General features: G+C 38.9%; 1 protein-coding gene across 1 annotated transcript; it reads right to left on the bottom strand.

Moving 5' to 3' along the window:
- MTMR6 (myotubularin related protein 6) lies at positions 1 to 27,948 on the bottom strand. Its single transcript, XM_031615846.2, has 14 exons — positions 27,814 to 27,948; positions 23,433 to 23,549; positions 21,118 to 21,280; positions 19,914 to 20,071; positions 18,991 to 19,119; positions 17,849 to 17,983; positions 16,712 to 16,844; positions 11,266 to 11,375; positions 10,651 to 10,776; positions 9,357 to 9,406; positions 8,633 to 8,833; positions 7,827 to 7,961; positions 7,622 to 7,748; positions 1 to 5,606 (listed from the first exon to the last, which is right to left on the bottom strand). Exons 1-14 carry the CDS (start codon positions 27,835 to 27,837, stop codon positions 5,346 to 5,348), a joined length of 1,869 nt encoding a protein of 622 aa, XP_031471706.1. The 5' UTR covers positions 27,838 to 27,948; the 3' UTR covers positions 1 to 5,345.

Raw genomic sequence — 27,948 nt, 5'->3', positions numbered from 1 at the left:
CACTGTTATTATAAAGGGACTGTTTAATGCTCAATTAGATTGGCAATACTAAGATCATTTTATTTTAAGATTTATGGATGTTCAAAACATGTACAAATAATATACCCTTCACAAAATTCCATTTACTGAAATTTCTCCATGAATATCAAGCATCATCCCAGCACAGATAAATGACATTTACAGAGCAGTAAACAGTCTTTAGGACAGCCGGTCCTTCCAGACACATCACAATGAAGAGAGTTTTCCTTCCCCTTGCCACATCCAGCATTTAAATGATTTTTTTTTAGTAGCCAGGTCTGAAGTTAAAATGCCATAAGTGAACTGACCATGGGAGTCAGGAGGGACTCAGAAGCCCCAGAAGGGAAAACAAGCAGTATTCTTCAAGTTTGCTAGTTCAGGGGTACAAATCCCTGAGAACCAGAAATACAAACCCGTTTTCTTTGACAGAAAGATGTTTTTCAAAGGGCTTCGCCAACAGCTTGAGAGGATAAATGGTAAGATTGAAGAGCAAGAGGAAGACAAAGCGAGCAAGCCAGCATAGGGGGGTGCAAACTTAATGTCAGATACTGAGGAACAGGGCTGTGGGGCAGCCTGGGAAGCACTTCACAAAGGCTGCCTACTTGCCAGAGATATGCAGAGACACGTATGCACCAACGTTGTCAGTGAGATAGGACAGATATTACAGTATAAGCCAAAATCTGTAAGTCCACTTGATTATAAACAGTACATAGCTGACCTCAAGAGTTAAACCATAAACAAGATTAAATGAAAAGCTACACTCCATTTTGAAGTCACTATCAGGCCATTAACTACTAGAAGCTAGTAGTTTTAAAAAAAGAAAACAGATGTATATCTATTCTATTGTTTGATGGCAGCACAGAATTACTCAGTTATGTTTACCAGAATAGCTTTTTAATTCATCTGAACTGGAAACTGACCCAGAAGCATGGCCCCGACCTTCCACTTCATGCCCCCGATGCTGCTGGCCATCAGAACAGCTCTGCTGCTTCTGCTTTTGTGAGCCATGTCCCAGCAGGGTGGTGTTCCCTGCTACAGGCTGTCGTGGGAGGGTTGACTGCATCCTTCCCTTTAAGCCTACTGTGCATATTGAAGTTGCATCGTTGAATTGATTTTCAATGCTGTTTAACATGTAGGCAGGTCAAGCCAACTGGACCAAACATCAGCACACCCATGCTGTTCACTGAGGCTGAACCAAACCTTCACAGTACTGGGAAAAAACTGCAGTACTTTCAGGCTTTTGAAACATTAAGAAGTCTGTTCTAACTGAAATACTTATCAAGCACCATGCCAAGCAATGCTTAAAGTGCAGCATAAATGGTGGAAGCAATCAAAGCAGACCAGCCAAGTATAAAGATCTAATCTAAAGGGTAGAACAGGTTTCATGACTGCCACCTACAACCAGCTCCAGGCTTGGAACCATCAGCTACTAAATACTGAGTCTTAAGAGCAAGCTTTGGGTTCTGACCAAAGGTTGAATCAACTACCAGCAGGGAGAAGTGACCAAGCCTGAAACTGGGTCACCTTTAAACCAAATAGAAAGCAATAATGATTCTTATGTGAGGCCCTCACAGTAGCTGTGCTTGCTCAACAGCAGGACAGGACTTCAAAGAGAGATGCTAATAGCATGGGTCCTGTGCTATTTTAACCCACAATTTAAGTCACTTAAATAATTTTCCTCAAGAGGTTAGTAGTTAAAATCAAGCTATGCCAGCCCCACTTCCCCTCTTTTGTAAGGGAGCTCAGGGACTGCAACAACAGTGCATATTCATTGTGTTAGTTTGCCAGAGTAGGAGCAGCAAGTTCCCAGAGCTCGGCTGAGTACTAATGTTTAATAAAAGGCCTTTAGAAAACAGCAGCTACAGAGAAACACATCCCTTTTTCCTGAAAGGCCTTCTCCAGCGTGCTTATAGTAAGTAAGAAACACACCGAACCGTTGCAGCTTGATTCATAATAGCTTTTACCTATCTGATGTTATTTTAGGACATATGTTCCACATAAGAGAGATGTGCAGTTTTATGGAAGGATCACTTCTCTAAACAAGCTCTAGACCTCAGGCTTTTGCCCTCAATTTAGGTCACTAGTAATTGGGTGTGTGGAAAATGCACAGGCTCAGTGCAGTGTTGCTTAATTAATTTCTTAGTCCGTTGATTTGGCAGTTGTCCTACAAAACAGAACAGTTGGATATTTAAACTTGTATTGGAAGAATACATCATGACAATACTTAGCCACCCAAAAATAACCTCTTTCTGTACTAGTGACATAAATATTTTAAGTTGCCTCAGGTATAACATAAAAGCAGTTTTAGTTGCTCAGGTGAGACTACCAGCTTGTCAGTTAAAAGGTGCAATTTCTCCTCAATTGTGTTCTGATTAGAGAGAGAAAAAAGTCAAAAAAAAAACCAAAAACAAGCAGACTTTACCATGACCTGCTCATGATGAAGCACAGAATCAACAGGTACCAAATGCTTGCAGCCAATGAAGTAGAATCAGCCATAGCAAATTTCTGTCACATTCCCACTTGGTCAGTGCAGCACTATGAAGTTAAAGACACCGTTGGAAACAGTTCTGAACTGAGCTGGGCACCTTTCTAATACTGTAATTCCTCCTGAAACAAGACATCTGTGATGAAGACAAACTATGAATCAAAACTCCTCTTCTCGGAAGGTTCCTGCTGCAGCCGTTCAGCTGCCTTCTTGAAGGACACAGCACAGCCCTGCTGAGTCCCAGCCGTCCTGCCAAGCTCTGTGTTGGAGCTCGCTTTGCTGCCATCTATTTACTTCACCACAGGTCCCATGTGCTTTAAGGTAGTTTTGGCTTGAGTGCAGACAGCAAGGGAGAATAGACAGCTGCCTCTCTGCAGGACCTTCTCTTGCTGCTGACCCTGGGGGCCGGACTGGCAAAGCTGTTGAAGGCTGCTCTACACAACCACCTTACATAACTATCACCTACTACTGCAGCAAGATACTTGGAACCAGGAAGTACTGCTGCTTGTTGTTGTTGTTTGTTTTTAAATGAAGAAACAGGTTTTGTGCATTTTAAGGCTAACTTAATGTCAACCATCTTGATTTTTGATATAAAATAAAAAGGCATCCCAACTGCTTTCTGTAAGTGACCTGTTCCAATGAAAAAGGCCTGAAGACTGAAAGATCCCTTTAACAGTACTGAAAGTAGATCTTTTCAAAAGCCTTCTATGCAAGAGCATAGTCAGATGGTTCTTAAAGTAAAAACCACATACAACAGTATTTGCAAAAAAGCTTAATGTAATCTTTCGAGTTCATCAACTCTAAACAATAAATACGAAAAAACGTACATGGCACATCAGAGCAGCTAAAGATTAAACAATTACAAATTGATAATGCTTGCCTATATTGTCAGTGATGTTTGTTTCACTAGTGTGATACAACACAAGTTTAATATACAAGATGTTTTTCAAAGGAAAATCAGAATCAAGTTGATACAGAAGGTGAAGGGCAGACAACAACTGACAAGGCACAGAAACCTCTCGTTGTAACCCTGTAAGGCACCACTGTGCAAACGTGAAAATCAAAACCTGTAGTGAAAAAAAAAAATCAAAACATGGATAGTGTAGTTTAAATATGACCATCTCTCTGAGAATAAAGACTTATGAACCTTTATTTACATTTATAGACTTTTAGAAAATAAGAGAGAAACAGTGACTTATACTCACCAAATACAAGGGTCAGAGTTAAATTTCACCCATATTTCACAAGTGCAATTCAATCACCACCTATATCAGCCCTACTAATAAAGTCCTGCATCCAATCTGGTGCCAAGGGGACAACTGCCAATTATGTCAAGTAATTTTAATAAAAGAGACTTCAGGAATTCTGATGAGAATAAACTCGTTCTCCCATATCACTAAAAAGGATTTATAGCTAAAAGATAATCAGCAGGATTAATCTAAGGATCTTAATATCCAAAGTATTCTCTTGTACATCCACTAAAGATCTGGGCACTGACTTGTACTTCTCTGTTCTGTTACCTGCTCAGAAAATCAATCATGAGACAGAAACTGACAGAAACTTTCTCCCATACTAAAAGGCTACATACAGAGTTAAGTTTACATACCATACCATTTCCTTTATTTTTTTCCCCCCCTCTTATGTGTCAGGAAGTCTACTATATTCTGTTAGATGAAGTTTGCCTAACTACATATTTCCAGACAGGTTGGACAGGTTTTCACATGGAAAGAGGGAGCCTAATAACTAGTTTTCTCATAAAGAAAGGTTTAGTACGAGGCACTCAGTTTCTCATAAGCTTCAGACACACAAATAGAAGCTTTTTTGTACTTGGGAGCAATGCTAATTGACTACAATTCCAAGATTTCCGCTTCCATTCTCAGAACTTGGACAACTGCACAGCACACAGTTAAACAATCTGAATAGTCCAGTTTCATTCAGACACTGGCTAAGTTTCCTCCTGACGTGTTTTACTCTCTTTCTTCTACATTTAAGTACTTGCTACAAATCAAAACATTCAAGATCAAATACATGACCTGTAGCTTCAATTATGCTCAACCTACTGAGCTGCAAGAGAACAATATCAGGCCAATTTATATTTTAAACAATAGAGGAGCAGTAAGAAAGAACAATCTTCAGTAATAAATTAACATTCATATAGCTATTTGCTGAAAGGCTACGCCAGCTTAGGCATGCTTCATTCCCCGTGTTCAATCCTGTTTTAAGGAAAGAACACTTAGAGCAAATACAGCGTAAACAGTCAGGTTACGGACTGCAGTAGTCACAGACACCAGTATCACTGATCTGACAGGTTTAAGGCCAACAATTTATGATTTGAAATACACTATGCTTTTCCCTGGCACTTAATATACTGAATAATAGTACGGGGTGACATTTAGCAAGAATATACATGATTTTACCATATGTGATGTATGCATACACATAGCTTCAGTTCCCAAAATAGAAAGTTCAAGTTTTCTTGCCCACATAAAATCAATTTGTGAAAGACCACCTGTGTTTTCCTATACTGAATAAAGTAAGATTACCGTTTTAATTTAGTGCAAACTGACTTAAGTCCAAAGATTTAAGTCACCAACCATACCACTCCTCGATTTTTAGTCACTCTCACCAAGTGTATTTTAAAAGAAATAGAGGCAACTACACTTTTTTTTTTATGCGTATAAAGAACAGCAATCACCTGACAGCTAGCATGCTGTTCTAGTCTACATCAACAAAACTTGCAGATATACAAATCATGTTTTGGTCATGCAGCACAGACCCATCCTCAAAAACAATCTGTCTTTTAACTCAGCCAGTCTAGGACAGAGGAGCGCCGTGCCAGATTTCAGCAGGTCATCCTGGCCACTCCGTACTCCAAGCTGACAATAGCAGGCTCAGCTTTTGAAAGCTCTTCCATGAATTCACTGTAGCGATTGTCTGCTGCGTTGCTGCCCTCTATAGTTCTTACAGCATCGTTCAAAGGGATCAGAGGCTGGTCCTTCTTGAAGCATGGAGGGGTTTTCAGCATCACAGGTGCAGGATGAGCAGACTGCTGACGTTCTTTCAGAAGGACTGCATCTGACTGTCCACTCTTCTGCTTTATTTTCTGAAATAGAGAATAGTTACCACTGATCCACTGATGACATTCTGGCTTGAATGCAGATGAATACACTTTTGCTCACCAACTCAACTTCTGCAAAACCCTTTATTACACACCCTGGACTAGATATGTAATAAGATGTTACACCACTGGGTAAGCCAGCATTTTTCTACAGTTTACAACAGGTGCAACAAGCACTGTATGCTTATAAACAGCAGCTGAGCAGAAGAGAGAAAGTTGCTTGTTAGTTTAGTTCATAGTGAAGGAGGAATACTTTCAGGCTTGTCCCTTGTCTGATTGCTATTAGGACAGAAATACATTTTGGAGTACAAACAAAGGCCTCAATACTAACAGCAAGCAGGGAGCTTGCAGCAGAAAAGAAGTCTCTTACAGAGAGAAAACACAGTGTCATAAGCCCCTTATATCTTTCCTAAAAAATTCCTACATGATTTAACTAGAAAGTAGATAGAAAAAGACCTACTCTGAAAGCACAGAACAAGAGAAGAGGGAAGATCTGGCTAGGGTGTTGTTTTGTTTTTTTTTTTAAATTCAAACTTCTCACTTGTAACTGAGAGTTTGCAATAGTTCTTTTTTCTTCTTATTGATGTCTTTACGCTCCACTACAACCTACAAAGAATCCAGAAAGCTTCAGTGTCTTTAACACAAACTTTTTTGAAGATGAAGACAGTAGCAGAATGTCTAAGAAAATATTTTAAATTAATTCAGGTGAGAAATGCCCGTGTGAAATTCACACTTTTCAACAAGATTCTAGAAAAATGAAGTTTTCATTCTGAATTTTCACCTTGCTTACTTTGCATTCTGCTTCATCTTAAATTTTCACTTTCATTCATCAATTATATAACACAATTTAAACAGATAACTAAGACTTGAAATAGAGTTAATTTTAAGAGACCTGAATTCATTATATTAGGGTAGAATTTGTCTCATAAAACCATCCCTCCCCCCCACACAATACAATATATAGAAGTCAAGTGTTACCATTTCTAGCAACCAAAAGAAATACAACTCTAATTTCGTACTGCACAGCAGAAGGCAGCAATAACAAACAGCTCCTTCTGGGACACAAGCACTATGGAGTAATAGAAGATGATAAAAACCAAAAATTAGCTCATGTCTTCTGACAACTGGTGATGGTTTGAGAGGAATGCTATCTCTATCCAGAGAGGGACTGCTCCCTTGGCTGCTAACACTTCAATGAGAGTGAGGAGGGGCAGCCCAGGGTCCACTCCTTCCACTCACTCAGGTGCATTGCTTGCACTTGAGCTCCCTTAGTAAGCCATACCTTCTTACCTGGTGCTCAACCATTGGCTCAGGCCATGACCTGACAACTCCACTGCATGTACGTTAGAAAAGTTTTTGAGTTCAAGAGAAATTGTTTTGGAGTTTAGCACCTTAACTGGCATAAAACAGCGTCAGTTATACATCACTCATTAATCCACGACAGAATGAGGTGAGATGTTCTGTTCAGTCCTCCCTGACCGTTTACTGTAGCAGACCAGCAGTCAAAGAAACCTGGTCTCTGTGTAATGCTTACTTGCAGACAAAAGTAAATCCAATGTACATATCCCATAGTTAAGGTGACTTAAAGTTCTATGCATCTGCATATCCAGTTAAGGAAAGAAGGACAATGATTAGGGCCTCCTGTTTTAGTAGCTACAGCTGAAATAAAACATTTTTAGCCTATTTAGTTTAGCACCACAGTTTGCAGCTATGATGAGTGCCTGTCATCTAAGGTAAGTCCCACAGATTTAACCTACACTATACCATCTCCAGTTTTGCTTTGGTAGTAGAAGCAGTTCTACAATTTATTTTGCCTTACTAAAGAACTATATAATGTATTTAAGAAGCATACAGTGAAAGGAGAATTCAATACTATATAGAACAAGTACTGGGACACAGAACAGTAACATTCATATAAAAGCTAGCTGCATTACTACAGGCTTTATACATGAATGTGAGGAACAAATCACAGGTAAATACACTTATTTTGTAATACTTACAGCTTCCAGTTGTTTGATGTCTTCCTCCAATTGTTTATTTTGTTCACTCATGTCCATGATGAGATCATACACAGACTGCCTGGGATGCATGCTTCGATCAAACTGATGGTACATATTTCTCCAAAACCTGCATGTAGCAGACAGTTTTAACTATGTGTAATGTAAACAAAATTGAAGAAAAATACAGTATATAGTTCTTACTTACTTGAAATTGAATGACACAGTATTAGGCTCCAAAAGAGTTAGATTCGGAGAAAAACTTGGTTTATATAGAGGATTCTGGTATTTCTTTTGTTCATCTAGAAGGAAAGGCCACAGGGAATATGTCTTCTCTTTTAACCTTAAGGCAACAAGAGATCAAATCAAGACTCTGACTATAAGTAAAAAACAGAAGCTATTCAACACAGTAAATCCATCCTTAATTATTCTTTAAATAAGTTAAAAGAAAGAATTAGAAGTATTTTAATTCAAAATTTGTAAGTTGAACTTATTCCTGTCATCTGCTAATGTTGGACAAAAGTATCAGTTATAGAAGAAATAATGTTGTGCAAGTTTTCTCTCATTGCAACAAATGCCTTTTAAATACTTAAAGATGAAAATGAGATGTTGAAAACTTTCCAGAAGTTTTCCAACTGAAAGCATTGAGACATCATATCAATACTTCCAAGAGTAATTACTGTCAGTAAGAAAGGCAAACAATTCCAAAGTTGCCTGAAAACAGACTAGGGGAAGCAATGAGGTGATGCTTCCAACTTAAGCGTAACCGTTTTTAGAAAAAAGGAGGGAGAATGGTGCCTTGACTTCCCCTACAAAAGATGACAAAGGGATTTTCTCCCACAGTTATATATAAAAAAGCACTCAGCGTGCAAAAGCATGAAAAGCACTGCTGTTCTTCACCGCACTTCAACATTACTGTCTATCCTGCCAGTTTAATTTTCAGTGCAATAGAGAAGATTCACAGAAGTTCTTAGTCTGTCAAAACAAACAAACAGACACAATGCATCTGCTTACTTCAGTTCTTCTCGTTCCTTTTGGCAATTTCCAAGGAAGTTCCCAAACTGGCACGAGTGGACATGTTCATGGATCTGAAGGAGGAAAGCTTCATTGTACTCAAAGGCTTGTGGGAACTGCTCAGTCAGATTCCACACACTCTCTAAAAACTGAGTGAACACTGGCGAGATCTCTTTTGGATCACCATCCAACTGACAGCACCTGGAACGTGAACAGATGCACTGGTTTAAGTTGGCAATTGAGAACAAGTGCAACTATGGTTTTTTAACTACAGCATGTTAATTTGACACAACTCTTGATTTGGAGATTGAAGACCTAACTTTGAGAACTGGGACAATTCAACGCCTGATGGTACAAAGACCTCTGTTTTTAACTTGCCTTGATCACACACAACATCTAAAAAACTGAGAGTTATTTCATCATCACAAGTAAGGATAAATGCAAATCCAAGCATTTAAGAACAAGGCAACAGTGACTTATGCCTGCAATAAAACAGCTACTCAATAGGTATTTAATTAAATAACAATACCCAAAGTCTACTTACTGCTTACTCACTGCAAGTTTTCTAGCAACAATACAGAAGTTTAAAATGCACAAGCAGTTTTCTCCTTTCTTCTCTAATACACATGTCAAAGTATTAGAACAAAATACTGTCACTCTTTTTTTGTAATATTTGTCACTCATTTCACTACATACATTCCTGAACATCAGAAGAGCAAACTACCTGTCAGAGAACTTGTGCCCGAAAGAAATCCAGTCTTTCTCTATCAAGACCTAGAGGGTAAAAAACACAAAACAACTAATGCAAAATTTTACTAAGTCTGGCATCCACAGAATTAACCTCAACAGGTTATCAATGTACTGTATTTTAAATCTGACTCAATTTAACTACAGTAGAAGCAATTGTGTATCACTTCATAGCTCCTTCATTTCCTGGAAGATTTTTTTTTTCCTACATGAGATGTGCAAGTCATATTTCTAAAATTAGTAAAAAGAGCTGAACAGGCTGACAATCAGAAACCTACTGTTAAAGCAGATACACTTTAAGCACATGAATACTACACAGTTTCACACCTAAATGGAGTCACATAAATGAATTATCAATTTACAAAAAATAAACTGCTGAGTATGGGAAAAAGTTTAGTATTGCACTCCTGCTACTACAATTTTCATAAAATCACACAATACCATCTTCACATTTTATAGCAGTAAAATTGTTAATATCAACACTAGCTTTTTTTTATCACTTCAGTTGTAATATCAGGCACTAAAAAGTGCAGAGGACTGATTGCTCATTGCAGAAGGTTTCCCAAAACTTCTAATCAAAAGTAAGGATAAAGACAAATAAAATAAATGATTAGATGAAGTCCTTAAAGATCACAGACATTCCCACTATCCATGAGTAATTTATCCACCAATTCCTTCTCACTCTAGCTTTTGTGGCTTGTATCATTTGTGGCAGTTAGCCTGTAATGAATACATGGAACGCGATTTGTGTGTGAACTGAAGTGTTTCCATAACTGGGAAGTTTTAATTCGCCACACTAAAGTCCTTCACTCCTCTCATGAGCAAGATGAAATACTTTAGTTGCTAAAATATGTTCAGGTCTCTAGACTGCTGTTTGGAGGGGATGTCATTCAGATTTTAGTGATATTGATTTGGGACAAATAACGAAAGCTTATAGCTGCTAGAATTTAGTCTTCTATCTCATAAGCACTTCAGAATCCCTGGATTTCATAGGTAAGCTTTTTGTTATTTTAGATCGAAGAGGCAGTTATTACATTTCTGGAGGGTGCCAAAACAATCTGCTATTTGTATTTCAGTCTCTTAGGTTATTTTAAATGCATAGTGCTTCCCTACTGTAAACTATTTCTAACACAAATTCTGCAAATATGATTCTATATTTGTAATTAGAAAAAAAACAAACATCGCTTCAGTTACGCTGTTCACTTCCACACAAACATTTTACATTCTTTGATTTACCACGGAACAATTCAACAATACGACAGCTTCCTTACCATGAACCCCTTGATTGTTCTGTAATAGGAATCTAACAAGAGAGCTCCAAGAGAACAAACTTGAGACGTCCTATCCCAGCCATCTGAGCAGTGCACTAACACACTCGCGCTCTCAACTGCTACTGCCTGCAAAACATTTGTTTCCTTAGTGAACACTCTGCTGTTTGCATTGTTCAGACATAACTTAGTTATTACACATAAAAGCTATATTTTTCCAAAACTCACAGCATTGTCTATTTTTCACACTGCAAGAAAAATATGATGGGAGAAGTTATTAGGTTAGGTATTAGGAGGAAGTTTTTCCACACAGAGGGTGGTGACACACAGGAACAGGTTGCCCAAGGAGGTTGTGGATGCCCCATCCCTGGAGGCATTCAAGGCCAGGCTGGATGTGGCTCTGGGCAGCCTGGTCTGGTGGTTGGTGACCCTGCACATAGCAGTGTGAAACCAGATGATCTTTGAGGTCCTTTTCAACCCAGGCCATTCAAAGAAAGAAAGCTACTTCAAACCATTCCCTCCCTGTGAAGAAAAGAAGCCGTTTTTGCAGAGCTTTATATTTTAGACAATATTATAGCATGTCAACCTGCCCTCAAACAAAAGCAGCATACAAAGTACCTTGACTAGGAAGACAGCAGCATCCAAAACAGCTTTGATATGACGCAACCATCCAGAATTCTCCAAACCAGACAAGAAGTCATTGACAGACAAACCCTTTGTGCCACTTACTGAAAGAAAATGAGATGAGAAAGCTGTAAGCAGTTGCAACTCCAACATCCTGCAATGGAAAGAGTGCATTCAGCAGTATAAAATTATTTTTCTATGTTCTAAGTTGATTTGACATCTCTATGAGGAAACCACCACATTCAAGTGATTACGAGAAAGGCAGTACAAAGTATGTTTTTCATCCAAAACTCTACTCCACAGAATTGAGCAATGACAAGTGATAAGAATAAGATCTTCATGTATATCTGATGAACCATTCAAAGTAAATACACTGGTTACCCCCAGCAGGGAGCTATAACTATTATCCTATGAAGAAAAGGGACACGAATGCTGAAGAGCTTCCCAGAAATACTTACAAATTATTACTAGCACTAACAAAGTAACTGCAGCCAAAAAACACAGTTTCAAGCAGTCAAGATGTGTTTCATCACCCTCTCTGCTCTGCCAAGAAGAACAAAGTGTGTGTGCAACACAAGGAGAAGGTGATGAACTAAAAACCATGCAGATTTTGTCTGCCTCCAGAACTTACATACTACAACACCGACTGATGTTCACCATTCTCCCACAGCGCACTTTGATCCCACAACAGTAAGACCAACTGAGGGAGAAGAGCTCAAATTAAAGGCAAGCTGCTGCAGTATAGCAGCAAGAGGCATAGAGGAAGACCAGACATTTTCTCATAGGGATGTTACCAGTTCAGAAATGAGATATATGACTTAGTCCTCACAGGACATCAAGCACCTACCAAATGTAGAAACTGATTTTTTACCAACCCTTTAACACATGATTTGAAACACCTCTTCACAGTTGCATTATTATCTAAACACAACTAAACAAGGAATTTGGGGGTGATAGAATTTACAACTGATTCACCTTCATCTGTGTGTGATTCTTAGAGATAATACCCGAAATTGTAATCTACAAATATATCTGACAGAGGAAAGCTATTTTATGCCAAGCTATTTATTAACCCAAATTAAAAACAAGACAATACTGTAGCTGAAAATTAGTAGTGGAGGCACTCATACAGCAGTTATAAAATAACCTTTATCTCTGAATTGGGAGGAAATGAGTCAGCAGGAAAAGTCAAGGACAAAATTCACCAAGTCATTCTGTGATGCAGTTCCGTATTCACACAAGCAATCTGATGTAACAAAGACCAAGATCTCAAAAACAAAAACAACCCACCAACAATAAAATTGCCTTCTGGAGCCTTTGTGCATCCACATTGTGTTTTTTTTTAGCTTTCAGTCACACAAGTTTTGGTATACTCCCTATTGCTCAGGAGGACTCAATGCCAGCTGCTGCTGAATGTTATAACAAAGACAAATTTCCAAGTAATAATAAATTTCCAAGTAATGCAGCATCTTTTCTAAAGCCCATAGGTCTCCCTTCACTCCAAGAAAAGGAGCTAGCAAAGCACAGTACAATGAAATAACAAAACACTGACGTACTCCTGGATACAAGACCTAATTTTAAGGAGCAGCCTATAAACATCAGTAAAATCAGCAAAAAACTGTGTCAGTTTTCTGTGGTCACTGAAAAAATAAAGTAGTATAATTAGGCAAAAGTTTTGCTTCAGAAAGATGACCCACATGACAGCGAAGGAATCGGAGAACTACCAGATACTTTCAAGTTACTGACACTAACAGTTTGTGAAAAACTCTACCTGTGTTTCTATATATCTGTTAAACCACAACAGCACATAAGTAGGTCCACCACTCCAGGATAAAGTAAAAATGTCCCCCCAGAAATCTAGAAAGCCAAATATCTGCAAGGAACAGACTGGACAGAGAAGGTAATACCTGCAGCCATTATTCATGACTTCACACCCCTACACTCTGCAGCTTAAGGCAGAAAGACTAAGCTGTTAGCAACAAAATAAACAGGTTTCCAGGCCTCAATTTGCTTTCACTCAGATACTTCTGTCAAAACCAGCTTTTGATCAGCATTTTCAGCTTGGAAGAAATGCTTTGTCTGGTATCTTCTGCTTCCAAACTCCTATCATTTCATAACTCAAGGCAAAAATAAAAAACATATGCAAAGAACCAATAATCAATTTTCTATTTTTGTGAATTAACACAGACATTTTATACCAAGGGGTGAAACAAAGAAACTGCATTAACAACTTTGTGCTAAACAATCATTTCTGCTCCCTTAAGCTTCCCAAATGAGTAAAAGATTGGTTTTGGCACCATTAAGTAGTTTAGCGACTTCACAATAACTATTCTTTAAGATAATTCTGGCTATAGGGATCCCATCATAAAGACATGCCCTGCATGCACATGGGCCCAAAGGATTACTTTGTTCCATTACACGTTTGTCCTTACACTCAGACTGCAGTGGCATCACAAGGTGACTGGATCCTGCAGTCAGAGCCTGGTGGCTGAAGCACGGTAAATTAACACAGGGCATTTTTAAGCAAAGAACCACCCCACCACACTCCACGTAGCTTTCAAAACACTTGCTTAATACACTTCCACCACCATCAGCAAGTATGTAGCAGATCACAGAGACTATTATTTTCCCTCCAAACATATGAACTGAATTGTTAATGCAGAAAACTTTAAGCCTTTTTGCTTATCTGAATACAAACTTCTCAGATGTGTAACAGTATATTTTCAAATGAATATACAAAGGTCAATTTTTGTTTAATAGAACAGCATAGACACAAATAGTCTATGCAAAGAATCTTCAATCAGTGTTGTAGAGATGGACAGTCTGCCCACTGGGAGAGCAGTCATCACACGTCTTAAGCCCACACTTAGGATGGCTATTTTAGAGGAGCTTGTTCCACTGTATTCAGGACCTTTAAAGCAGCAGCTGAATCAGAAAAACAGACTGAAAAGCCCCCTAACATGCTTCATTAGAGAATGATGTTGCCAAAGATCCTGTCTTATGTTCCATATGCAAGCAAACGTCTTCTCAACCCTTTCATTAGATTGTGAAGGAAGTCAGGCAGACAAAGAGCTTAGAATCAGAAACACACTAAAAGAAGAACAGTTGTTTGTTATAAATAAAACCGACAACAGTCCCAGTTTGAAAGACCTGAAAGAATAGGGTCATTGGCATCACACTGTTGATCAGAGAAAATTCAGTTCAGCATATCTAGAAGAAAGCCCAAACACAGAAGTTACATGGTACTTTTCCTCATTCAAAGTTATGAATCTTTCTCATAGCATTTCCTTCCTATCACCTTACTAACAACCTATTTCTACAGAGGTCTCTAAGGTTGGTTACTGCATGCCTCTCTAAGTTTTCAAAGTCCTTCCTGCCACTAAAGATGCATATTTCATATTTTCCCTGGAAGACACAATTCCATTCCCCTCTTCTCTTCCCTTTCCAGTATCCCAAGAGGTAACCAGTAATAGCACTTTCACATTAGGAACAGCATTTGAAAGTGTAGAGGAAATCCAGGACAGCCACTCCATTATCTTAAACAGCTTCAGGTTTTAAATTTCCCCACTGAAAGAAGTAAGTTACTAAAAGACATCCTTGAAAGCCAACAAGACTTAGTTGAGAAGATTGATGGTGCAATTTGGATTAAAACTCCCTGGATAGGAAGTTGGTACAAACACCAGTAACAAAAAACTGCCAGGAAATGTTTTGCCTCCACTATTCCTACATAAAAAGTAGAGTTTAATGTATTCAGAGCAACAACAGCAATTAGATTAAACAATCCAAGAGATCATAGATTTCTAATCATTTGTCTTATTGCTGTTACGTAGCACTTTCTAAAATCTGGAAACACCTCATTTCAACTATCCCTCTCCTTCAGACCTAGTGTATCTCAAAGAAAGTCCAAAGGGACAAAGATAGCAACGTTCACAAGCAAAGTGATTTAGCAAGCAAGCTCTTACTGCAAAGTCTGTTTGGCAATTAATACAGATGGAGGAATCTGCAATGACAAACTAAAAAAACATCTACTTACAGACCAGCTGAACAGAGCTGGAACAATTGTGTCCATTTACCCCAAAACCTGAATTAGAGAACAACTGCAGAACTGTTGAGACATTTTGTTGTTGTTGTTGTTCTATTTACAGAAACTAATTCTCCACACAAGTTCAAATGCAAAAGATATTCCATCCTTAAGGAAATGTATTATTAAAGAAAAATATATTGTAAGGATCTGTTGATAGGATGCTACATCAAGTGGAAACAAAGCCCAAAGCTTTACTGGGAGGCATACGCTCGTATCACTTCATTATGCAGGAGCAGTACCTTAAAATAAACCAACATTTATGAGCTAGTTCTCTGGAACTGAAGAGATCTGCAAGAGAAATAAGGATTACCCCATACTATTACCCCATACTTCCAAAAAAACTGAAGTTCAGGCTCACACTGCTCATCTTTCCCTTCAATAAAGTATACACAGGAATAATCACAAAAATACATAATCAAAGCTCACGTATTATTTCACATAGAATACCTGAAATATAGGTTAGCAGTAAATACAGGCTCAATGAAAATGAAGCAAGATCACACCAGTGGCCTGTAAAATTTCTTGACCAAAATAGCCAGAACATCTTCATTAAGAGAGGCAAGTATAACCCTTCCCCATGCCTGGAAATATAAGGATAATTCTAGAAGGATTCTAGAAGGAAAGTGCTTATACATACGTACACTATTAGTCACACTTGTAAGTCTGACTTCTGTCACTGTACTCTAATTACAGCATTAATATTGCACCAAGTGTCCTAGATTTGTTTTCAGCTGATTACCTTAGTAAAACATTAAGGAAACTAATTAGAAAAATACCATTAACATGGATTTCTGCCTCACTGCTTTCACCATACTGTGAACTGGGTCACTTGTTTTCCACTCCCCTCCATTCCCTTCTACCAAACATTCTGTAAGATGCATCTACAAGCATAGGAGTGGTTTGCCAAGACAAAGAGTTCAAGTTTTGTACAAACCATACAGTTATTCTGAGTTCTGCACAAGTAAGCCCCTTTAACAATTAGTGTTCTAGAAAGAAAGATGCACATATATACACAAATTATTTTATTACATACCTGTATATCACATACCTGTATGTATATACACATGTATACTTGAAAAAGAGAAGTCTTTCCCATAAGCCACTGACATAGTAATTAAGTACACTCAACACAGGTGCCAGTTCTTTTTTCAAAGTAAAACCATTCACTGGGTTTACAGTTTAACAGTAAGGGTTTAAGGCAGCTCACTACCAGAATGGAACACAGTCAGCTAGTGCTAAACGTGAACCTTGGATAAAAATGCTGAAATCTCAATACAGTTTAAGCTATTACTAAGTATGTCAGAAGAAAACTTATTTTATTTCCATAAACATTATTATAGTACAGTTAGAACATACCTTCCAGAAGTTTTTGTAAGCTGGATCTCATCACGTGAATATTTTCAATTCCAACAAACTGGAACCTAATGTTAGAATAGTTGTCTTCATTTTCATAGCCCTTCCCAGCAGCTCTGTTTGCCATCGCATTAAGCTAAGATAAGAAAATTGAAGTATTGAAAATCAGCACTCAAAATGTCAAATTAGGAACTAAGATTATGCGATTTCAGTGGAATACACTGGGCAAAAAACACACTAGAGCACATGCTATGAATCATGTCTAGAAAACTAACAGTTTGTTAAACATCTAAGTATAAGAAAAGTGTAGTACACAGAAAGTAAAGTCTACATTCAAAGCTGACACCTCTGAACAATGCTTTTGAGATTTTCCTATTCTCTCCTCCTATTTTATTCTGCCTCCTATTTTATTATGTTGGCCCACGACATCAGAGGCAGATGTCAGTGGTATAGCAGTAGAGGCTGAACATTCCCACCAACATTCTGCTATATGTTACTGCTGTGTCACAGATGGCAGCAGAGGGGCAGGTTGACAAAACGGTGCCTGACATGGAAGTGCGTATGGAGCAAAGGTGTGTTACTGAATTTCTCCACATGGAAAAAAATGTTGACCTTTTCTGAACATTTCTGGAGACCAAATAGTGGATGTGAGTACAGTGAGGTGGTGGGTGGCACATTTCAGCAGTGGTAACAGTGTATGAAGCAAGACACATTCTGGATAGCCATGCAGATTTTTTATTTTTAAATGAGTGCATCAAGCTCTTGTTTATCACTGGCAAAAATGCATAGCTAATGGTGGTGCCTACACTGAAAAATAGTGTTTCGTAGCTGAGTGTTATCGTTCTCTATCTGTTGTAGTTCCTATGGAAATAAATAGGAAGCATTACTTTCTGAGTGACCCACATAGAATCATTTCACCTGGAGAAGACTTTCAAGTTCAAGTCCAACCATCAACTTGATCATGTATAAGTGTTTTGACTTAAGAAAGCAAGTGCTTAATCACTTGAATATTGATGCTCATCCTTACCTTTAAGGAATAGCCAATATAGTCATATTTTATGTGTAACATGGAAAGATTAAGAGTTATGTCAGTACTCCTCCAACGTGCAGGAAGAGAGGCTGTTCTGTAGCCCTACATACCTTTGGCCTGGTGTCCATAACATACATGTAGCGATTTGAAGGATTTGCTTTACTGATTGCTTGCAACATGTGTTCATCTTCCAGGCACCTGGCGCTGAAGCCTGAGAGAGGTTGGCTGCATCTGCAGATTGCAGCCTATAAGAGGAAACAAATAATAGGTTAACATCAGTTTAATATCAGTTGAAAACACTTCCCATAAGTTTAAACAATTTTATTTGACAGTTAAGCATACTGACAGGTATTTCAACCTGCAGATTTTAAAACAGATAAAGCCTACAATTTAAACCAAAGGTTTTATCAAAACATTTTTTCCAGACCTATCCACGGGGGCAAGGTACTGATTTACATAATGAACTTCAACTACAAAAATTCAAAAAGTATAGGCTAAGAAATTAGAAAGAAGCACTTCAGAATCTTAATAAAGAAAATTTCTCTTGATATGAAAAATTACAGTTAAGTTTTAACTACTTTATGTATGGTTTTACTGTTGCAAGTATATGTTACAGTCTGATGTAGTTTTCACCACATCATTTTTGACAATCCATTACCCTTGTGAGGGTATCAGGCACATTTTCCAACTAGTAATCATTTTCAAATGTATCCACTAATTCAAAGTTTACTGTTCAAAAATTCTTCAGCTCACCAAGGTGACAATCCTGCTCTCCCTTTAAAGATACACCTATCTAGAGACAGGCAGAAGTTGCTTCATACCTCTGTCTATGCAATCTTGCAAAAAAATCTTACTTTTCACTCCCTAGCTCACTTTTCTCTTTGCAAATTACTCCTTACAGGATAAATTATATTCTTTGGAAGGTCTTCTTCCCCCTTGCCCATTTTGACATAACAGACTTTACTCTGAATTTATCAAGAACTTGACAAAAATCTATCTTCAGTTAGTCTTATGTTCAGTTTCTGAAAGCTTTAATAGATTCAACTGATCACTGAAGGATTTCTGTTAAACTGGCTTAGCTTAATTCAGCATCTTGTTAGACACTACTAATGTCAGCCCTACTTAAGGGTACCATGCATTATACTGTTTTAATTCAAATCAGTGTACTTACTTGCTTACTTACCCTGAACTATCAGCAAATGTTGAGAAATACTTCTCAGACCACTTGCATTAAGAAGAAAACAGATCGTACCTTTTTATCTTTATGATAGTAGGACAACACTGGGAATCTTCCTTTGCTTCTGAACTTGGAGCTACCAACGATTATGGGTTTGCTTGCAGTTCTGGGAACATAAAGTTCTCTAGGATACGTTTCACAGATCTGAAAGATAGAGGTACATTTGAAACATATGTGTATATATATATATATATATATATATAATATATATATAAGCACTGTGCACAGACCTGTAACTAGGTACAAAATCCTACACTAGTTTAGTTCCACCCAGTTTTCTGAGCAGGTAAACTCCAACATAGTTTCTCAATATACACACAAGCCTCTCTGAGAAGAAAATATAGCCAAAAAGGTATAAAGTAAGGTCAAATTGACAACCGATCACTGCTGGAAAGCATTGCTATATCAGCATTCACCTTAAGAATCCTATTTTTTGGTACAACTGTTGCGAATGTGTTTCAAATAAGATATCGAAGCCATTCCCATCATTTTTTAAAGTTGCAGACTACAAAGAAAGACAAAATCTATTCTGGGAAGCAGCTGTAACACCAGAGTCATCGTCTACCACACCCAGCACCGCAGATCCTAAGGCAGAGTCCCTCCCTCAGTTAAGAGAGGAGAGCAAAACTTCAGAGCACCTGTATCACTGGGGCTGGGCTTCAAACAATTAAGTCTACTCAAGCAATTCCAAAGAACATATACATCCATGCACACATACTCTCAGTGAGGCCTTTTAAAATAAACTTGAGTTAGTGAGTTGGGAGACTGACTACTGATTAAGGAATAAAGTCTTTTCACCTGGAAGTTCTTCACTTGTACTGCAAGCCAAGTGAATTCACAGAATTAGAGAGCCTTCTATTGGACCAGAGCAGAGAATAAAGCAAAAAAAAAAAAAAAACAGACGCAGAGCAGAATATTTTTTGCACTACAACCCTTACCTTATAATCACGATTTGCATCGGACAACTGCCAGTAATCATTTGGCACTCCCATTCTCTTATATTCTTCTGCTAGATCAATAAGCTGCCAGCCTTTGACTTGCTCAGATTCATTTTGCTTTGGATTATAGGAGAAGGCATACAGATCTTCATATTTTGCTAAAAGGTGAAGAAAATTAAGATCGTGTAATGAGCTGCCCCAAGAATGGAGGGGTAAAAAAGGTAGCACAGTTGACAAAGCTTGAATTGAAGAAGAATCAAAGAATGATCTGGATTGGAAGGAACCTTAAAGCCCATCCAGTTCCAACCTCCCTGATGCAGGCAGGAACACCTCCCACTCAAATCACACTGCCCAGGGTCACCATCCAACACTTCCAGAGCCTCTCTGGGCAGCCTGTGCCAGTGCCTCACCATCCTCATAACGAAGAATTTCACCCTAATACCTAGCTTGTATTTCCCCTCTTTTAGTTTAAAACCATTAAATTTCAGGCTTCATGATTCTCAGACATGAGTTAGTAGATATTTGGCACTTCTAAAATATTTGTTCTGCAACATCTGTACAGTTAATGCCAGTTAAAGGTAGGTTATACAGACCCTCCTGAAAGAACAGGCTTTATTTCAGTAGGGACATTTGTGAAGTCACACAAATGAACAAAGCAAGAGTTACAGAATGAAGACTAATAAAATAGCCTATTATTAGAAAAAGCTTCACAAAAGCTGGAAGAGCAGACATCATCTTTAGAGATGAAAAAACAAATCCACTGAATATTAAAAGCAATGTTAAAGTTTTCTTTAAACTGAAAAAGCTTTCAAAAATATTTTCTAACGTTTTTCTAAAACACCACTCATGTATGACAGAACTTTACATTGTTCTAAATACTTAGAAGTGCAGAAGGCCACACTAAGTGACAGAAGTCTCTATTAAAACTAAATTGATAGTGTTATTTTAGTATCAAAACTTCAGCTTCAAGTTGCATTAATGGAATGTTGCATTCTCCTGGACAACATCAGTGAGCTACAAATGCCAGACAACACAACAGCTTCTGAATTTGTGTACAGATTAATACTTCATTAATAACATTTTTTTTACATATCAAACTTTTTAAATGCACATTTCTCAAAAACAAAACCCACACATGGAATTTTTCTCATCAACTTATTACCCAGGCATACTTCACAAAGTCTTTTGCAGTTAGAAATCTCACCTGTTTTTGACAGCTGCAATAAGGAGTTATAGATGTCATGACAATCTCTCTCTCTGGGAACAACAAAGTGGACTATTCTGAAGTTCTTACATTGGATGACAAGGGGGCAGCCAGAAGTAGTCAAGGGAAGCTTTTCCACTGCAGCAATGTGATGATGTAATATCTAGGACATATAAGAACTGACAGTGTTAAGCCTGCTGGTGAAAAATGAGAACAGCATAGTGTATTCAAGATCAGAGATGAGAGATTAAACTCGGCTGAATATGGATTTTAATTAGATTTGTCAATGTTACAGTTATAAAAAATATATTTAGAAGAATAAACCCAATTCTGGCATTCTTTCCTCATATTTTGAAGTGTCACCTTATATTAAAATACAAAAACAAACAAAAAAAAGACACAACACATATCCTTCTAAACACAGAAATCAAGAAATAGAACTCCACAGGGTAATTTCTATAGCTCTGCTAACTAAACAGCTTATTTGGACCTCACCTAATGGGATACAAGTTGTTTTGACTTCTTTTGTATGTTCTAATAGATCTAGAGGAACATGCTTCCTTGTGCTTCACAGAATTGTGCAATAAGTCAGAGAAAGTAGCAACATATGGAAGATAGTGAAAATTTTAGAATTACAATATTTAGAATTGTTTGCCTTTTGGTACAGTTAACATTTAATATTTTGTGCATCAGTCATCTACTTACATCAGCTTTCTAACATTCAAGCCAGGAGTACAATTTCAAATCACCGACAGGGATAAGAGAAACCTCTCCTGTACTATTATTGCACTATTATTGTACTATTACTGTACTACTGCCAAGGAGGTTGTGGATGCCCCATTCCTGGAGGCATTCAAGGCCAGGCTTGGATGTGGCTCTGGGCAGCCTGGTCTGGTGGTTGGTGACCCTGTACATAGCAGGGGGGTTGAAAGCAGATGATCTTTGTGGTCCTTTTCAACCCAGGCCATTCTATGATTCTGTGATTATCCATTGTGTTTTTGTAGACATGACAGTCTTAGCTAAGTGACTTTCAATTACTTTTGCAAAAGACTGTCACAGGGATGGGAATCTGTGCTAAATCCACAGAAAGTTTGAGAAATGCATGAGAAAGTAATGACTGCACAATCCTGGGAAGAAAGCCACAGATAATTACCTCATCTGAACAAGATCTTCTCAACAGCTTTTCAATTACTTCACCAAAGCAATCATCTTCTCCTCATAAATATTGATCAGAATTAGTTATCTGAAAACTACGCTGCCAATTATGCATTTATAAAGAGAATATACTATGAAGAGAGACATTATTATGATTATACTTGATAGTTGCATTATCATTGCATAAATGCAACATTCAAAGTACAGGTTTAATATCACTTAAGTAAGATCTTTAAAGCTGTGCACAAGACGACACAAACAAGGCTTCTGAAGTTCTCCCCAACATCTCCTTTCATATGAAAGGATAACAATTAATACCATACAAAATTGTACTTTGTATCCAAGAAAATATCACTGGAAAAGCTTTTTTTTTTTTTTTTTCTTGAAAACACCAGATAACCAGGCTGTCTGCCTAGGAGCTAGAAATTCTACTTGCAGAAAAAACTGCAAAGCATGCCCAGGGAAATGAGATTTTATCATGGAGAAGCACAGACTGGAGGGCAATGACCTCAGGTAGCTGTGCTACAGTGGAAGCCAGAACTTGATGCACACACGTGCCACCAGGGAACTGGGAAGAAAAACTTGTGGGAATTATTGTACTTTGCCTGTACAGTGTTGGTCACAGCCATCAAGGAGCTGCAGTCCCTCAGAATTCTTTCATTCTAAAGATGAACAACCCTCTGAAAAAGCACACAGGATCACCAAACCTAACTCGTTGGATTTTGCTGTTTCATTTAACCCAGGCAGGATCTGATATGATAAAGGTAAAACAGAAGCTTTAAACCTAAAGCTCAAGTTATCTAATGTTCTCCCACACCACCTGTGAGCTTCAGTGCAAGTCAGATATTAAAAAAACAAACAACAACACACTACACATTTGACCAGGCATACAAGTGAAGGCTATAGAGAAGAAACAAGAGCAACTTCAAAACACAAAAATTGTTTTCAACATCATATGATTTCAACTGCAAAAGCGTCATGCAAGAGTACAATCTAAGTTATTAAGTTACTATTAAGTTACTATGATACCATGAACAAGGAGAGCACAGGGAATAATTAAACTTACAGAAACGTTTTAGTAAACAGAGTCAATGATCAGGAAGAACAAATGCACCCGAGAAGCCCCACACCTCTGTGCCATGGGCACTTGTTATCCTTACCCAAGTCTCTCTCTGGTTTGCATCTATGAATAACAGATGAGTTGCTGTAAGGTACAGAGTTCCTGTCAGAGACTTATTGCTGGTGCTGAACCTATCCAGTAATTTCACGTGCTCTACCTGTAAGAAAAACGTGGCAGAAAGCAGAACTTAATATTTAGCTGCTATGGTTATTTACTATTAAAGAGATCAAGGTGTTAGAATTTTTTTTAGAAGTTGAATTTCTAAACATGTAGATTGCTGTATTTTATGGGAGCAATCTCACACATTAACCATCTTCTGTTGTTCACATCTCAGTACTGCATTAACAGCTCATCGCAGATACACACTTCTCCTCCAAACAACTGGCTGCACCCTTATCACAGCTACAAAAATAATGCTCTCCTGACTTCTCTACCACTGTTTATATCATTCCCAACTTCTTAAGTATAAATTACAACAACTTTTCCTCATAGATAAAGTAAGTAGAAATGCAAACATTATATTAGAAATAGAAAAATATCTCCCAGAAAGGCAGGGACCGTGCTCCCATTTGAAGAGAACAGACTTCAAATTTGAATCTTCCAAGGACACACTTCTTCTCCTGGTATTTCATCAGCATTGTTTCAAAGCAAAGCAATTCTCAGATACCCTTCATCTTATCTGGTGCTGGTAACTTTAGTGGTTCGTTTGCTTTGTTTAAGACAACCATTACCTGATTCCAGAAAGGAGCCGGGTGAATGGCTTATCTCTATGCATTCCTGTATTTCTTGGCAGCACTGGCTCATTAGCACTAATTTGAAGCCCAAAGCTTGATGCTGCTGCTCTACACTTGTGACAGAGCTCCAAAGGCTTTCAACCAGCAAGAACAGCACCAGATCCAAGTTCACATCTACAGCATTGATGTTAGGTAGGTCTCAATTTACATAATTTACATGTACAAACTTAATTATCTACTAAAAACACATGCAAATCACTAAAAACAACAAAAATTGCCAGTTCAGTTATTTATTGCAATCTAGCCAAGTCTAAATTTCTTTTTGAAAATTAAAGAAATAAAAAAATCCATGTAATGCATCCAAGAGGATGCAGGAAATGCAAGCATCAGCTCACAGCCCCTGCTACTACAGTAGTCTAGATTTGGAAGGCAAAAAAAAAACAAAAAAAGGAAGTTGCATATATCTGTAACTCAAAATACGTTGTGCTGCAATCAGCAATGTACTAACGCTCAGATACAGAGCACCATAATCAATATAGTAGAGTGCAAACACTGAAATTATTATCCGCAGATCTGCACTGCGCTCCCCAGCAAACTGACAAGTGCACAGAAACTGCTCCAGGTGCGTTACAGTGATAAAGCCCACAGAATCCAAACATGCAAAGTTCTCTTCCTCTCCATGTAACAAAAGTTATTCCCTAGTCCTGTCAGGACAGCATTAGTACTCCAACTCTAAGCTTAAAGTCTTCCAATTCTGAAGGCCAGTTTCTAGATGTACTTTGCTTAACGACAGGTTAAGAGCATTTTAGAAACAGCCACCATAGATGGTATGCTCAGCTAAACCCCACACGGCCAGATTTAATGGGCACTCAGCTAAATAAGCACACACCTACTTCAGGGACACGCTTGCTATTTTTTAACTGTAAAGCTCCACAAATCCTTTGTTCAGTTTTGAAGAGAATGGATTCATAACATACTGAAGATATCTCTAGAGTTTTAGCACATTTGCAAACAAGGTTCACTTAAGGAAGCAGAAGAAATGTTCTGGCAGTAACTAGCACTAACAAATCAGTGATACAGATACCACATAGTCAGATACCTTGCTAACATAACCCAATTTCTGTGAAAGAGAATAACCACACAGCTTGTTAGGACTGGGAGTTACAGATTGAAGACAAAAAATATAGAAATGTTTCAATATAACAGATGAATTACTACAGAAAGGAAAGCTAAAATTCACCCAGTTGCAAGCGGTGTCCCCCAGGGGTACTGGGGCTGCTTCTATTTAATATCTTTATTAATAACCTTGATGAGGTGATTGAGTGCAACCTCAGTAAGTTTCCAGGTGACACCAAGTTGGGAGGGAGCGTTGACCTGCCTGAGGGTAAAAAGGCACTACAGAGGGACCTGGGTAGACTGGATCAATGGGCCAAGGTAAACTGTATGACTTTCAACAGGGACAAGTGTCAGGGTCCTGCATTTTGGTCACAACAACCCCAGGCAACCCTACAGGCTTGGGGAGGAGTGGCTGGAAAGCTGCCTGATGGAAAGGGACCTTGGTGTACTGATGGACGGTCAGCTGAATATGAGGCAGCAGTGTGCCCAGGTGGCCATGAAGGCCAATGGCATCCTGGCTTGGATCAGGAATGGTGTGGTGAGCAGGACTAGGGAAGTCATCCTGCCCCTGTCCTCGGCACTGGTGAGGCTTCACCTTGAATGCTGTGTTCAGTTTTGGGCACCTCAGTACAGAAAGGACACGGAGGTGCTGGAGCAGGTCCAAAGAAGGGCAACAAGACTGGTGAAGGGCTTGGAGAATATGGCCTATGAGGAGAGACTGAAGGAACTGGGGCTGTTCAGTCTGAGGAAGAGGAGGCTGAGGGGAGACATTATTGCTCCCTTCCAAAGGTGTTAACAGCGAGAGCGGGGCTGGTCTCTTCTCACTGGTGACAGGATGAGGGGAAATGGCCTCAAGTCATGCCAGGATAAGTTTAGGTTGGATATCAGGAAACATTTCTTTACAGAAAGGGTTGTTAAGCACTGGAATAGGCTGCCCAGGGAGGTGGTTGAGTCACCATCCCTGGATGTGTTTAAAAACTGTTTGGATGTGGTGCTCAGGGTCATGATTTAGCACAGGGTTGTTAGAGTTAGGGTAGGATGGTTAGGTTGTGGTTGGACTCGATGATCCCTAAGGTCTTTTCCAACCTGAGTCTATGATTCTATGATTCTCTCTGATGTTCTACACTAAAGATGCTGAAGAATCGCATTATATCAATTAAGGAGATAAAAAGACACCATATCATTCAAAGACTTATTACCACTTAGATTTGGAAAAGCACATTAATCTCCCAGAAGTTGAAATGGGGTCCAACTCATGCCTACATATGCACAGACCTTGTATGGCACCTAGTGCAGAGGCCAGACTTTAGTAACTGTGCCTCCTATAAGCGCAACAATCACAATTATTACAAGTTAGCATAGATGCATCTTAAACCACCCAGACATTCAAAATTAGCTTACGCAAAGCTAAGCAAGCATGACAATTATAATCAAAAAGACAAGTTATTTTAGCCATGAAACCCATTATTTTAAAGCAGATTGGAGGGGGGTGGGGGAGGAACAGGACAACACATTAACTCTATCAACTGAAACAACTGTAGGTCCTGTATCCTACAACTTGAATACAGTGCCTATTTCCCTCTTCAACCAGTTACATTGCTCCATAAAGGATTTTCCCAGCAGGGCCCCAAAATACACACTAGCACAAGGACTGGATGCAAAGAAGTCAGTGACCTGATCTGCAGCCTTTGTAGTCTCAAATTCAGGTTTAAAACTTAAACATCTACTCAGATCATTGAGATATTTTACTTCTAGCCTAGTTTTTATTTTGAAATTCACTACTGACTGTAATAATACATTGTGAAGTTTCCAGAAAAGGAGTGACAGGTTTATAAGTAGGCTGATTAAGAAACCTTATTCCCAACCTGCCCATTTGGCAAAAACATCCCAATCCAGTTAACTGAAGCTTTAGAGTAGCTTTGCTAGAGGCCATCCTACAGTTTTATATATATATGCACATATGTATATATGAAAAGAAATAAGATGCATACATTTTGTATCAAGTTTTCACTCAGGTATTATACCCTCAAAATTAAAAGCCATTTCCCTTACACTGATTATAAATTTGTTGGACTTGAATATATGAAGAACGTGATAAAATACCCTACAAACCCAGGCTGCAGTCAGGCTGCCAGGCTACAAACTGCCTGCTTAGCGATGCCCGAGGCACCACGGAGAAAAAGGCACCCCTCACATCAGACTTAGCAGTAAAAAAGAAAACAAAACACTGCTAAGCTATGACCTGGAAAGAGCTCAGACGTATAATACAGATATAAACTACGCATTTTTCATTATAAAGGAAAGCAATAGGATACAAATAGAAACAAAAAGAGCCTCATAAAAAGGACAACTCAGCCTAGGAGCCCCCAAAGGGAAGCTGCGACCGAGAGGCCCGGCAGCACCGAGCGCCCCGCAGGCGGGGGGAAGGTAAGGGCTACGCAGGAGGCACCAACGCCCTCACGCACCGGCGAGGCAGGGACACGGTGGGCCCGAACACGCCCCGGTACCCCCCACAAGCGACCATCCCAACATCAGCAACACCGCCACCCCTCCCGCGGTACCGGGCAGTACCTTGGTGGTGCGGATGTGCTCCATGACGACCCCGAGCGCACGGCAGAAAACAGTACGTGCTGCCGCCGGGCGGGGCCGGCCGTCACCTACTGCCGCTTCCGGGGCGGGGCGGGGCGGGGCCGGGCGGAGCCTGCA

Source organism: Phasianus colchicus, chromosome 1 (assembly GCF_987193195.1).
Source record: "Phasianus colchicus chromosome 1, bPhaCol1.hap1.1, whole genome shotgun sequence".
In the NCBI taxonomy this organism is placed as follows: Eukaryota; Metazoa; Chordata; class Aves; order Galliformes; family Phasianidae; genus Phasianus; species Phasianus colchicus.
Note: the sequence above shows the minus strand (reverse complement) of the source record. Positions and strands in the feature narration are given on the sequence as shown.